Source organism: Solanum pennellii, chromosome 7 (assembly GCF_001406875.1).
Source record: "Solanum pennellii chromosome 7, SPENNV200".
NCBI lineage: Eukaryota > Viridiplantae > Streptophyta > Magnoliopsida > Solanales > Solanaceae > Solanum > Solanum pennellii.
This window is the reverse complement of record NC_028643.1, coordinates 8,427,345-8,443,493: the sequence shown is the minus strand read 5'-3', so window position 1 is coordinate 8,443,493 and position 16,149 is coordinate 8,427,345. Positions and strand designations below refer to the sequence as shown.

Below are 16,149 nucleotides of genomic sequence, written 5' to 3'. Positions count from 1 at the left end.
TGGGTTATTAGAAGAGGAGGTGCACATGAGTCAACCTCCTGGATTTATTGATCCCAAGTATCCTCAACATGTGTATCTACTTAAAAAGGTGTTGTATGGTCTTAAACAAGTAACAAGAGCCTGGTTTGATAGGTTTAGCATGCATCTCCTACACCTTGACTTCATCTGTATTAAGGAAGATTCTTCATTATTTACATTGCAAGCTCACAAAGTCATCATATTTCTCTTGTTATATGTGGATGATATTGTTATCACCGGTAGCAATCCACCGCATGTCTCAGAATCGATTTGACAACTTGGGAAAGAATTTTTCATGAAAGATCTTGACTCTTTACACTTCTTTCTTGGAGTTAAGGTTAAGTATTTTGATGGGGGTATCCACTTAAGCCAGAGTAAGTATGTTGTTGAGCTACTAGACAAGACTGAAATGACTTTTGCAAATGTTGTAGCCACTCATTTGGCTCCAAAGCATGGTATACATGAAGCTGTGGTAAGCATGGTTGAAGCATCTTTTTAAATAATGATAGTAGGGACCCTTCAATACTTGACTCTGACAAGACCGGATATTACTCATGCTGTAAATTTAGCAATCATATTTATGCAAAATCTGAACAGTGAACATCTTCAAGGGGTGAAAAGGATTCTCAGGTACATCAAAGACACTCTGCACTTTGGACTTAGACTTATTTCACAATCACCATTTAGGTTGTATGGATACGCTAATTGGGGAGGTTGTACCACAACTAGGAGATCAACTACAAGCTAGGTTCAAATTGTATAGCACAACTAGGAGATCAACTACAAGCTAGGTGCAAGTTATATTTCTTGGGACCTCCAAAAAGGGTCCACAGTTGCTCGCTCAAGTGCTGAAGCTAAATATAGAGCACTTGCCTCCACTGCCTCAGAGATGACATGGATCATGTATATACTTCATAACCTTAGGGTGTTTCTTCGATTTGTACCTACATTGTATTGTGACAACATGAGTGCTTTGTACATGACAGTCAATCCAGTTATGCATGCTAGAATTAAACATGTTGAAATTGACTATCATTTTATTCGTGAGAAGGTGGCCATAGGACAACTTGTTACTCAGTTTGTGAGGTCTAAGGATCAACTAACAAATATTCATTCAAAAGCATTAACCAAACAGGTTTTTGCTGAGTTTCGTCGCAAGCTAGGAGTTACATTCCCTTCACTCACTAGCTTGAGGGGAAGTGTTGAAGGAAGCTGATGGAACATGTCAAAGGAACAGCTTCGGTGAAGCTGCCTGACGAGTATTTAACTCAATCATTCAATCATCAATATTATCCTTGATTTCTCCATTTATACCTGATATTTCTAAAAATAGGACTCAGTCACCTCATCTAGTACAGTTGGCAATGGAGACAATAATCAACAAATCTGGATTGTACCTGAAGAGGATGGGTAATAAGACTAACTTTTAATAATACATTTGCTTAGCTGAATTGTTTATCTGTTTATATTTTCGATAACTACTATATTTAATATAGGTTTGATACTCACAAGATAGTAATTGAAGGCATTGCTAGTTGTATTCGTAGTAAATTTGAATTGACTAGACCCTCATGGAAGAAGTTTCCACAATCTGCTCAGGATATGTGGTTTGAGGAATTCAAGGTAAGGACATTATACACATATGATTACATCAAGTTATATGATTTTGATATTAACCTGAGTTACTTCTTATTGCCTTCACTGATACTCTATCAATCTCGTTATGATTTTTTGTTTGGTTCATTTTAGCTCTTGCTTCTTTTATATAATTCTTCATCTTGCTCATTGGGTCGTTAAGTTTCTCTTTCATGGTCATTAAGATTTTAACTTCTCGACATGTCCAGCTAGGTTCATTTTTCATTTTTCATGTTTTTTGGGCTACCTGTTTAAGACTCTTAATAGTAATGCTAGTCTCGGTATTGCTCGGTCTCTTGATCTTTTTCTTGTTGCCTACTCCTATTTCATGATTTCCCCGTCTTTAGTCCTCTGCGTTAACTGCACCTGCTTGTGTTATATTAGATTATGCGTTATCCGATTAGTAATGATTTGTGTAATCATATAAGTATGATGGTACATGGTAGTCTATATCGCATTAGATTTATGTAAAGCATGTTTCAATCAATCTACTTGGGGGCATACACGTCTGTTTTTGTTTTTTCTTTACTGTCTTCTGTGCATTTATCTTTAAGAAGTGACCTTTGAATGTGGTTTGTTTGTTCTCTATTCATGTTAATAGTTCATTGTTGAAGGGTCTGAACAAAAGTAAATGCGAATATATTCTTCGATTCTTATCTTAATTTTATCTGAATAGTGTTGTTTTCTAGAAATGCTAACTCAACTTTACATTTTTTTTTATATTGATCTGGTTCTGAGTAGTGTATATCAGAGTGACATAGCAACACTTTCTAGAAAAAAATTGATATGGTTGGTTAGGCTTGGTTTCAACCATCTGGGATATGATGTCTTCTTTGCCTGAAAGCAATTCTATTGCTCTCTTCCTTTCTAGAACTGTGAAGTGACATGTATCGATGTATCGAACTACTCGATTTGACTCAACTGTACTAGATGAGGTACATTCACGACTGTGAGAGATCAGATATACTATTCTAAACTCAAAATAACATTATCATTTGCAACACTCTAACAATTCTCGAGCTTAAAGCATCCGTTAAAAAATCTCCCAAAATAACTTTACCATTTGCAACACTCTAACAATTCTCAAGTGTCTAATGCAGGTGGTGTGAGCTTGTATAACTAATTTTGTTTTTATTTGCTATATACAGAAGAAATTCAAATGGCTCCCTCAATATACTGATGCTATAAGACGTAATTTTGAGAAAAGGGCATTTTCTAGGATGACATAACTTTTTCAAGATGTTAGGAAAAACTTGCCTTTGAAGCCACATTGGATGGGGGGATGCGGTATTAAAGGAGATGAAGAGGCACCGGGAGTTCTCTTCATTTATGAAGAAGTCCGAACAAAACAAAAAAAATTGTGATTCAAGTGTTGGTGCGTCAGTTCATATAGGTGGTTGGTTGTATATCTCATCAAGTGATTTATAAGAGAATGATAATCATAAATCTTTTCAGATATATTTCTTTTAAGAAAATAACATCATTTTCAACGTTGATAACATTAATATCTTCCTTCATTATAGAAAGAATCTACTAGAAAATATCCATAAGTTTCAGAATTTTATTTTCGAACTCATCGCAAGAAAAGTGATAAAAGTTGGGTAAATGAGAAAGATGAAACTGCATATGTAAGTATTCATTCGCTCTATTCTTTTGTAGATTAAATAATTTATTCTTGATTTTTCTATCTTATTTGTTGTAGCTCATCTTTTATGGTACTGAAAATTCAAGTTGGTGTTGTACAGTTATATCAATATGCATAAATCTATGAAACCTTGTGATGACTATGAATTGTGAAATGAACTTGTTTTTTTCCCTTGACAACTTGAATAAATAAGTTCTCGAATGTTTTTTATCTACTTTTTAAGAAAGTATAATATATCACTGGCCATAAAGACAGAGTTGCTTTTAGGGTAATTTTGTAAGGTTATTGTAAAGTGAATTTACATACTATAATTGGTTAACTCCAACTGTTAGGCATCAAGGCTGACTATCTATGATATTTGGTCAATTTTCATTAAAATTTTAATTTTAAGTTATTTTCTTGAATTTGCTTACTTAAGTTTCAAAATGATTATGTTAGCTACAATACATGAGATTTAGTTTAGGACTAGGAAACTTACAGAATCCAAAGATAAGTTATGCTATTTAAAGAAGAGAATATACACTACCTAAATAAATTCTTAAGACATATAGCCCTCGAGGAATGATTAGGAGTATAGATAGCATCAAAACATCTAATTTTTTTTATCCAAATACACCATAAAATACTAGCAAACACCATTCTCCAGATATTTTTGATGGTGAACTGAATTAAGAAACAATAAAGCGATAATGTCGTTATAAGTTTTTGGACTGCAAATTAATTGACAAACCCCAATAATCGATGTCACTTCTAGTTGCTTCATAGTCTGGTGCTATTTTTTTGACAGGTACTAGAAATTTTTTTTAAATTTTTAATATACATATCCATGTAAAGCTATAGTAACTCACTCTGAATAGACTGTAAAGAATATGATAGTTAAATTTGAATGTTCCATTCTACCTTCTCATTTTGCTAGACAATATTAAGTGATATTGGAACAATGATACTAGTTACACTGTCACAGTGGAGCCAGCTACCCAACCCAACTATGCTCTCAAAATTACTAATATATGACAGTTGAATTACAGTCTACATACATGAGTTATCATCATGTTACTTTTATCTTTAAGCTCCACATGATATTTGCCTTTAAGCATTGTCTCAAATAATTTGTTTTGATGCAGAATAATTTTGAAAGAAAGAAACAATAACTATTAGCTTCTCAGAGTGCATCAACTGCGGAAGGAGAAACTAATGCAACAGCTGGTCGACCTTCTCAATTGGTAAATATGGATATTTGGGTGCAATCTTTTGGTGAAAATAAAACAGAAGAGTGAAAGGTCTTGGCTCCCTAGGTCGATCTGTAAAGACATCATCTAAACATCAACATCGACTTTATCGAGAGAAATTGATGAGATGATGAAAGCTCGGGTAAATGCTTCTAATACTGACTTATGTGCTCAATTGCAGAAAGAGAGCCATAAAAACAAGAGGAAGGAATAAGACTTATTGAAGAAGCATGTATACAATGCATCCTCTTCAAATGGGCAATCATCTTAAGAAGACAATCAAGCTTATGAGGATGAAAGAGGTTATGACTCTGATAGTGTGAGTGATAGTGGTTCTGTCCATGACTAAGATAGCGTGAAAGAAAGTGACTATAATAAGGATTGAGATTGTTGACAGTACTATGTAGGATTCTAAATTGAATTGTATTTTGTTTTTGTCCATGTAAGAATCATAAACTATTGATCTTGCGGGTTTTTTTTCATAGGAATCATGAATTGTGAATTATGTATTTTTGTTGAATGGAAGTGATATAACGTGAATTGTATTTTTTTGTTAGTTTTTGCGAGTTTCTTTTCATATGTATATATATATATTAGTTTCCGGGCACGCGCTTTGCACGTGTAACCCATGAGTGTATTATTTCTTAAAAGATAATACTACTAAATAATAAAATATGTCTAATTGAGATTTCTTACTTTGTTTTACTACTAATTGTGACACTCCAATTTTCTGACCTCCAAGTGAATGCATCGAGATAATAATATGAGAAATTAATAAAATAAACTTTGTTTGTAATTCAAAATATAAGTTTGCAAAGCTAAAAGGAAAAATAACAACTATCTAAATTAAATTTCTTGATAGTTCCGTTTTATTGGTAGAATAATGCTAGATAGTGTAAGATTAACTTTGAGTGAAGGAAAACAAAACCTTTCAACTTTTTTAATGAATGTGTTTTAAGTATTGTATTAATTTTTTATCCACAAACACTTTAAATAATTAGTTAACTATAAATATTTAAAACTAAGATGTAAATTTTTTTATCATTTATATTTTAAAAATCAGGATATTTATGAATAACTACTATTTTTATATAAAATTTAATTTTGTCATACATAACTTATCCACCATTAATCTAATATTACATGTTTCGCCTTTTTTTTTCATAAAAAGAAAAGAAAAGAGTAAACATCCTATTGTATCACATTCATTCTTAAAGATGAAAACTAATGTATATGTAAAAATTATAAGTACGGAGAAAAGAAAAAAAAAGGTACACATGAGCAAGATAATTAGGCATTTCATTTTGTTTGTCTCTATAGTGAAACTGAACATTTGAGCATACAAAATACAAATATGAATTTAGAGCAACTTGCTAATAAAACAAGAATTCAACTATATGAAGAGAGACAAAAAAGTCTTATTATAATTCTTACTACAAATAAGTATAAAACTAACACATTAAGCTCCGATGCTTCAGTATTTGAATTCTTATCTATTCTCGTAACTGCATAAGGGAATCTCACAACTTTCACCTCAAATTGTGACATTATTTCACATGTTTAGAGTTCCTACATACAAGAATTGTAGGAGTGGTAAATAAAAGTTCTTCTTGAAAAAGTTAAATTTATAGAACAAAATTATGGAAACATGAAAAGTCACATGAATTATTGTTAAAATAAATATAAAAAAGATAGAGATGAAATTTAATTTTAAAGATACATGAATCTACTTTAATTTCTTGATAATTACTCATTTTTATTTTTATTTACATTTATGTTAGAAATTTGAAAGGTCAAGATTATGAAATGAGAATAAGAAGATTATATATATATAAATTATATAAATTTTAATTTATTAGAGGGGCAAAATGGTAATTCAACTTTTAAGTTTTGAGTTTCATGCTTATAATAATATATGATATATATATATATATCCCCAAGAAGTTTTCCTTTTGTTTCACAAAATTTTATGTCTAAACTCCAACAAATTTACTTGGGGATCTTCATAGGGAATTGCTTGCGAACTATTTCTACGAAAATTCACAAGAAATTTCGTTTTTATAAGAAAGTTAATACATGCGGATTTAAATCCCCAGGTAAATTACCTAGGGCTTGTTTAAATCCGCAGGTAAGAGTTACCTACAAAGATTTTTGCATCAGATTTCATTTTGCTAAAAAATTCGCAGATAATCAAATTACATGCGGATTTTACTATATTATTCCTAGGAAAATCTCCAGATAATCAGTACTTTACTTTTAGTTTTAGACATAATATTGTTTCCGCTTTAGGAAGTATTGTACTCGAATTTGGTATCATTTAAGATTGTTGATTGATATTTATATTCTGCTTCATGCTTTATTTCCGTTTGGTTGTTATAATAATGTTATTCTTATGTCAAGTGAATTGCTTTGGATCTCTCGAGACTCTATTGTCTTATATCATGTCTAGGGGTAGATTTAATAAAAATTAAGCAAATTAAATTATGATTTGCATTTTAGACCATTTTAACCCAATTTTTTCAAGCTGGTCAATATTGCATACCTTGAGGTCAATGGTTGCAACTTGTAGAACCATTTGATTATGTTAGGAGTCGTTTGGTAAAATGTGTAAAAATAATTCAAAATAGAGTGTATTAGTAATTCTTACTTTAGTAATGTTTGTATTCGTTAGATTATACATATATTATTTGTCTAGGTATATTAAAAATAACTTGCATTTCATAAAAAAAATTATATATAAAAATATTCTTCACAATTATGATGAAAAATATATAAAGATGTAAAAAGNGGTTAGATTATACATATATTATTTGTCTAGGTATATTAAAAATAACTTGCATTTCATAAAAAAATTATATATAAAAATATTCTTCACAATTATGATGAAAAATATATAAAGATGTAAAAAGAGTTCTGAAGAATAATCGTGACTTTAACTATGCTAATACATGCATTAAATCTCCTTGCATTACTAATATCTAGAAATTCATGGTATTAATATATACAACCTTAATACCCAATAAAAATATATAATTAATGTTCATTATATACAACATAAAAAGTGTAAGAATTAAGGTATTACTGATATACATAATTAATATATGCATTAATTTTGATAGTATAATATATCATAATAACAATAACATGCCCCGTAAACTTTCCTAAATAAAATCTAAAAAGAATAAAGTGTGCGGAGACCTTAGGTGGCCATGTTTCCTCCCAATCACATACTATGTCTTGATATTCTTGAATGTTCCAACATCAGCCACTATTGTATCCCCACGTGGACACTTGACAGTCATCAACTTGACGAAGCTTTTGCAAATATCACCACAGCATTGACTCAGTCTCAAAACTTCATTTCTCAACTCTTTGAGTCTTGAGCTTCATTTTGTAGTGCAAAAAAAATGTCTTTAGCTATTCTACAGCAAAGTTTCTTGATTAGTCCTCTTTCTTCAACATACAAACCAAGAAAATACAGCACTTTCTTCCCTGTACATAGCACTAAAATCTTGTGCAAACACAACCCAGATGACCCACAAGACACTTTGAGGTAAAAATTGAATATAATGGGGAAAAAGTTTCATTCATTATCTTTCATTTTCTGGGTTCTTGATGGAGTTATTGTTTTTATTTTCAGGAAAAGTGAAAATAAATTTGAAAAGTTGGCTTTAGCTGCAGTGGCAGTTGGGGTTTTGACACTGGGCTCAGTGGATCCAGCATCAGCTGCTAAGACTGGTGGCAGAATTGGTGGTCAGGCTTTTCGACCATCATCTCCTCCTCGCTCTTCCTCACCAAGGATCAATAATTCAAGGTCAATTTCACTCTTTTTTTGAGCAAAAGATGTATTTGTTACTGTTTAAGATATGATTAAGTAAATAAAAGTGTATCCTGACCAACAATTTACTAGGCCGTTAGATGCACAATTAAAGGCATAATACATAATATGCCCTTTAAATTGGCTTCGAATCTCGTTTATGCCCTTCAACTTTAGGTTTGCACAAGTAGACACTAAACTTGTATAAAGTTGAACAAACAGACACATGTCATCCTACTTGTCATTTTTTATTTTACGTGGTGTCCTACGTGTATTGTGACATGTAGGACTCATGTTTATTTATTTAAAAGTTGGATAGTTAAAGTGTTTGTTTGTGCATTATAAATGTTGGAGGTCAAAGTTAAAATTTGAAGCCAAGTTTAGGGTCTAATATATGTATTATGCCCACAATTAAATATGGTCCTTAGAGACCTAGGTTCAAGTCTCACCTCCATGTAGAGGCAGAGCCAGGTAGGGCTCAAGGGGTTCATCCTAGTCCCCTTCGGCGAATAATTATACTACTTATACATGTTTTACATAGTAGATGTTTACTCCTTTTGTTTTTTTTTCGTGTGTTTAGTCCCTTGCCTCCACCGATTACCAAATAAAGTTCCACGTCTTGTCCTTTGAAAGATGATCATGGCTAACACCTGATGGAACTTTGTTAAAAACATACTTAAGTAAATAAAAGATATCCACTATACTAGATGATGCTTTTAAATGATATGGTCAGACAATTTAGTAACTAACAGCCTTGAAACATGTAAATTTACTGTTTATGTAGAAATAACTTAGAGTTTTTAATGCTTCACTTCGTTTCAAATGGAGGTCCTACTTTGTTCATCGAGGATTGATTTGACTGATTGTTGAAGATTAATCAAAGTTGTATTGGTTATAAAAGTTTATAAAACTGTTTAAAAGCTGCAAATATGTAAGCCCATTTGAAAATGATGAATAGTTTATTATTAAATCTTATTATTGCAATGGAGAGTAATTTGATTGTCTCAAACATACAATATGTGATCAGAATTTTAAACTTGGTAGTAAGGGAACATGTTAATTTAGTAGTGGTAGTAGTTTCAAGTATAGTACTCTCGATGCCAAAAGGTACAACACCAATAGTTGTATTTGCCTTGGCTTTCTGTTGAATTATTGTATCTAGATATGGTGCATGCTTCTAGTTTTGCTGAAATTTAGACGTGGAGAGAAGGTTTCAATGTGTCGTACATGTAAAGACATTTGTATAGTTTGGATAGAAATGATAACTTGGCAGGGTAAAAGAAAAGGGTAGTGTAAATCTGTTACAACTAGAATGTTTCCCATATAGCGAGGACACACAGTGACCGGAAAATGATGCTAGAGATTTCAGTCACTGGGGACGAGACAATTTTAAGGCAACAAATTTTTCTTTTGAGCCACTGGAAGGAATATAGGTATTGCGAAAGTATGTTTTGAGCTGAATTTCTAACTTGCTAATGCAATTATTTGAGCTATTCATTTTATATATATGGGGAAATATTTTTGGATATTACCCTTATGTTAGTGGTGACTTTCATCTGATTCTACATGCCCTTTTTCGATTCATCAACTACTCAAGTAGTACTAGTTAAATTTTTCTTTAGTTTACCCCATAGTATCCTGCATCACTGTCCTGACCTTCAAATGAAATAACCACCCTGAGACTTTCTTTCTACAGCCGTAAAACTGTGTCATCTGAAAAGATATTTTTGTATTATGTGTAGCTTTAAAATTAACTGGAGTTCGCCGTATTAGAAGTCACCTTGGATGGATAATGAAAGCACTTTAATCTTTCTTTTCTTTATGCTTGTTCTAAATTAGCAAATCTCATATTTATGTCTTCATTTTAGTGTTCAGATTCTTGTCTTATAGCATATTTATTTACTCACTATACCTTTTAGTACTTTACCTCCTGTTATTTTGTGAGTACCTAATTAAACTAGGAGGAGCGGAACAAGGTATTTCTTATATTCCTAAACAAAATCTCCAGATAGAGCCTATATTATTTGAATTCATAGCCATAAGGAGAACTATGTGTTTTATATTACTATGGAACAATCAGGTTCTAGAGGAAACAATTGCATCATCTTAAGGTTATGATTTCCTCTCGGGCATTTCAAGTTCCTTGCCTCCGATAGATAATTAACTTATAAAATGCAGTAAGCTCTCATGTATGTGGCATGGCTGGGGAAGTAATTGAAAAAGGAACTGTTAGTAATTGGTGGCACATACATTTATCATTACTCCAGTATATAGTGCAAGCAATACTAAAGCAAATATACATGTTGAACCAAAAACCTTCGTTCTACACGACAAGGCATGGTTAAATTTCCTCTTGAATGTTGATTCCTAAGTTCTTTCTGTTGGCTAGGAAGCTACTTTGCAAGAATCTTTATGGCCATAATGTTGTTCTTATTATCTAAATAGGACAAACAACATCAACATTCTAGACAGATCAAAAAGTTAATATATTAATGGAATATAGTCAAACAAGGAGACACTAGTATTATATATGATTCACGACTCACGTGCATGTAGAGGCAGATCTAAGATTTGAAAGTGGCGGGGACACCATTATCTTTAACTTTGATGTGGCAATTACTAGAAGGATCAGTGCTTCACCACCAACAAGAAAACCACCCAATTTTCAACAAATGTTAGATACCATAATTTTGTTTTAAGAAAACAATGAGTTAAACGCTAAGAACTTAAAAGATCGAACTTATCAAGTTAAATTTCTGAACCCACCAAAATACAGTTTGCGGAAACAGTTGTTATTGAGCTTAATTAAATATTAACTTAAGTTCCTACTAATTGGTGAAAAACAGAAATCATGAAAGAATCAAACTCAAATGTGTTTGAATTAGTAGAATCTACTTAATCTTTAGAAAGAGGTAAAGGAGGCCCTTTACAGTTAACAGAGTTAGACAGGGAGGACGAGTCTCACCGGACACCGACTGCTTTCCGTAGTTACTTGATTAGAAAATAAAAGGGGGGGGGGGTTGTTGACTGCAAAAAAGATAAAATTAAAAAACAATAGCTACTGAAGAGCAAGCACCTCTACCAGGTCGAAGCTTTGGGTGCCAGTGACTCCTATGTCCCTAACGTAGGTCCGCCTCTTTGTGCATGACCAGTTCAAGATCTCATGGTAAATGAATTAGACATGGATATATTTTGAGAAAGAATTGATGGATAAGAATTAAACATGGTTATTGTTATGTACTTTGATTGAATAAGTATTATTCTCTCTATGTTGAATAAAAGAAAAAGTTTTAGCTCCGTTTTGCTAAGAGTAATTGTTACTAATTAATATCACAATTCATGAAGTGTGAACTTATTGCAAATCCTAATTAAATATGTCCCTTTTTTGCATGCAACCATGCATGTTGACGGTCGTCGTTTGCATCTGGATCCATGGTTATTAGCTATAGAAGACAGTTGATAGTATTGTTTCCACTTTAGATTTTACTCTTTAGGCATCCCTTTCTTTTCGTTGATATAACTTTTTAAGGCTTCTTAAGTAGTTTAGTCCAGAAGAAAATCACTGCTTCTGAGATATGTCAGCATAGCAAACTCTTTTTCTTACTCTAAGTTGCTTGGTTGGGAACTACTTATCCCAGGATTAACTATCCTGGGGTTAGTTATCCCACCATGTATATGGGATAACTTATCCCATCACTATGCTATAAATGATGGGATAAGTTATCCCAAACATGTCAACCAAACAAGACATCTAAATTATATCCTAGGACTATTTTTTTATCCCATGACTAGTTATGCTTATCCCTCTTACCAAACAAGCAAGTGTACTGATTATTAGTGTTTCTTAATGGAATAAGTGTACGTCATGAACTCATGGCTAATTTTTTTGAAAGAACAGTTTCACTCCATCAAGAAAATAATTGATCACTTTTCATTTAGCCTTCAAGATCCATAGAGTATCCTGTATTAATAGGTCTCATAAAAAATACAAAGATGAGTTTGTGCTCTTGTTATTTGCGATACGAAGTACCATATAAAAGGAAGCAAATTGTAGGAATCTGATAGTCTCCATTTCCTATCTTAACAGAACTAGAAATTCGTATGTCAGATTATTCCTCAAGTTTGTTTCGCCGACATTAGTCAGCTATCAAAGCCATGCTTTAGAACTAGTGGTTACACCTTGTATTGTATTTACTAGGCCATTTCCTGTAGTTTCACCACCATAGTCCCAAGAATTGCTATAGCAGGAAATTTTGGGATTATTAGTAACCCTTTATGGATTAAGTGGACTGAAGGACAAGAACATTTAGATGATTTCCAAGCAGCCTTGTTGACTAACCAAGTGAAACACCAAAACTTCTAGGGGGCAATTACTATGCTAAATTAGTTTCCAAGGCCACTTAAGTGTGTTGTTCTGTGTATTATACAATAGAGTGTAACATGACTTTACTGAAGCTTCCATCCTTTTTTCCCTTCCAACATATATAGGATGTCCTTTTTATCTAAGCATGTATGGCTATGGTAGGCTCCTAACTGTCGAATCAAACTGCAGGTTCTTTCCAATTCTCAATCATTGCAGTTTCTTCTTAAAATTATGTGCTAGCTGTAACTTGAGTAGTAATCTGATACAGAGACTTCCTCGTTGGCAGCCAAAGTAAAAAGAATGGGAAAACTGTGGCCCAACCAAGAGTCATGCCAAAGCTAATCTTCCTTCCATCTCCCAGCTTCCAAAAAGTGCTGATGCTTTTCTAAATAGAGAATCCAGAGGGGAGCATGGCAACTTTATTATTTCATTAATCGTGCTTTCCATCTTTGCTTTCGATGACATTTCTCCACGATGTACCTTTTCAAATTCCTAACCCCAAGGCCTCCATATCATTCACCTTCAACACTATATCCCAATTAACAAGAATGAAAGATTTCTTGTCTCTAATTCCTTGCTATTGGAAGCGTCTTTCAATGTTGTCAATAATCTTTTAATAGAAGCAGGTAAAGGGAATAACATAGTATTTTGTTCGAGTGTAGCACGCTGTTTATGAGGACTAATATTCCACCAATAGAGAGATGTTGCCTTTTACGTTTAGACAACTTGCTTTCACATTTTTCAAAAATACCATCCCATATAGAAATTGATGTGTGTTAATGCATCAGAGGTAGTCCCAAATAAGTAGCAGACAGTGTCCCAATAGTGTACCCAAAAATACCTGCTAACAGTTGAAGATTGTGAACTGGAAAGATCAGCTGGCTCTTGTGCATATTTATGTGGAGTCCAGTGACTGCCCCGAAAAGACACAGAATAAGTCTAAAGATATTGCATCTGTTCTTCATCAGCTTTACTTAAAAGCAGTGAGCCTTCTGCATAAAGGATGTGAGAACTTGCAAGTTCATCTTGGCCCCTAATCCAGCTTTGTTCGATTGCACAGTGAAGCATGGTGCTTCTAGATTCTTTTTTCCTTATCGAAAACATTGAGAAAGTTCCTCATGTAGTTTTTGTTATTGTTGAACAGCTTTAACTGCAAATTGCAGTAGTCGAACCATACAGTCTTAGTTGCGCCCTTCCTCATTTCTCTTAGTTCCTTCGGATGAAATTTTTTGTAGTCAATATCTTTGTATCGGTGTGTATGAAAGCAGGTAATAGATTCATGTATCTGTTCATCCTCTTGTTTCTTTCATGTATTTATTTATTTCTATTTCTTGTGTAGTTCCAAGACCGAGGGAGTTAACTAACCCCACCATACTGATGTGTAACACATAGCCATAAATATCTTGCTGATCTTCCATGACGGAGACGTAATTTTGTTGAGTATGCTCAGAGTTGTAGTGCCATACTGAATTATGATACTTCCTCCAGTTTTAAGACCACCTGGTTCAACTTGTTTTTTCTACTTGCATGTATTTGATATCCTGGTGCATGCTTAAATAGACTAATATAGATGATGACATTGTTTTTGCAGAACAAATATATATGTGAATCCACCAGTTGCTCCTCCTCTAGTAGGTGGATATGGATATGGCTATGGTATTCCATTCTATGGTGGATGGGGGTGGTCACCTTTTTCGTTCTTCGCACCAGGGCCTGGTGTTGCCGTTGGCATTGGAGGTGGATTTGATACACTGGTGCTCTTCTTGGTTCTTGGTGCTGTTGCTTCTTTTCTTAGAAGGGTGCTTGGGAAATCAAGGGATGAAGATGAGTACTAGCACATGTTCATCCAAATATAGTTTTGTACTAGCACTGTCATCTAGCCATACAGTATATAATTAACCTTATGTATTGCTGAATTTTTTTTCTATGTAAATTCATCTGCAATATATTTTGTAAAGCAATCTTGTACATCACACTTGGGACTTCCGCGCTAAGATTTTGAATCATTCTATATATGAAATTAGACTTCAATTTGATTCCAACGAAAGAACAATTCCTTCTATTCGAGAAAAATAAGCATGAGCAATAATGGATGCATCGTCAATAGCAACATTACTATCTAGGGAATGTTAATATATTTATTTATCGTAATATAAAGCCTTAAATATAGAGAAAATTTTAGAAATATACAATTACTTGCTTAATTTACATTTTTTGTAATAATATAGCCCAGAACTCGCATTACAAATTTTTAGCCCATGACACAATTCGTCATACAATATTTCCTACAAAAATGTTTTCAAACTTGATATTACAGTATCATACAATGGAAAAAGGTCAAATATACCCTTGTGTTATAAGAAATAGTTTAATATATCCCTCGTTATATTTTTCGGATTAAATATATTTCGTCAGTTGTACTTTAGTTTCAAATATACCCCTCGCATTATAGTTTGATACAAATTTGTCCTTAATTTTACAAAGTAACACATGTTAAGTTAAGAATCAAATTATCAGTCCTCAATTTTAAACACCCGATTAGTTAGAAACTCAGCCCGTTTAGCCCCGATCTCAATTGAGTACAATATCATGTTTCTTCTACTCAATTATTATAATTTCACGGATAGGACTTGCTATATTTTCAGTTTCAATGAATGGATGTTATTCTTTGGGTGTCAACTTATTACCATTCACCAATCAATTGATTCATGGAGGAAGTTTACCCGAGCAATATTTTAAGGAAAATTGTATAAATAGCAAATTATTAATTTAAATTTTAATCTATAGTCAACACTTTGTCATTCGCCTCTCTCCCCAGATATCTCGCTAGCCACTTTCCCTCGCCTCTCTCACTTTATGCAAATATAAATGTATATATTGTGTTTGTATTTGTATAAAGTGAGAGAAAAATTGTATGTACAAATACAAATATATATCTCTTCGTCCTATACACTTATAATTATACATTACAAATTTTTCCCTGCCCAATTCTCATTTGCCTTTCTCTCTTTCGCGTTTTATACAAAAACAGATTATACAAAATACAATGTATGATTTGTATTTGTATAAAGCGAGAGGAAGATTTGATATACAACTATTTTAACTCTATTTGATTGTATATGAATTCAAATTTTATGTGATATACAAACACAAAGAACATATACATATACATATGTAATTTTCATAGACACAGACGTCTGATTTATACAAATCAGATGCTTGTGATTTTATACGAATCAAAGTTATCTGTAATTTTTATACAGATTGGATGCTCCATAACAAACATAAAATTTTCTACGAATCGTAACTATGCAAACTATAGCTATATCATACAAATATAATTTGTATGCTTGTTAAACCTAAAATTTACTCAAGCTTTATCTGCCTAGCTCTGAAATGGAAAGAAAACATAAGCTGATCAGGGTTAAATAAGTGAGTTTTT

At 32.7% G+C, this 16,149-nt stretch overlaps 1 protein-coding gene across 1 annotated transcript; it reads left to right on the top strand.

Moving 5' to 3' along the window:
- Window positions 1-7,832: 7,832 nt before the first annotated feature.
- Window positions 7,833-14,738, top strand: LOC107026299. The gene is made up of 3 exons (XM_015227206.2): window positions 7,833-8,080; window positions 8,168-8,341; window positions 14,299-14,738. The coding sequence occupies exons 1-3, from the start codon at window positions 7,935-7,937 to the stop codon at window positions 14,540-14,542; spliced, it is 564 nt and encodes a 187-aa protein (XP_015082692.1). The 5' UTR covers window positions 7,833-7,934; the 3' UTR covers window positions 14,543-14,738.
- The last annotated feature ends 1,411 nt before the right edge of the window (window positions 14,739-16,149 follow it).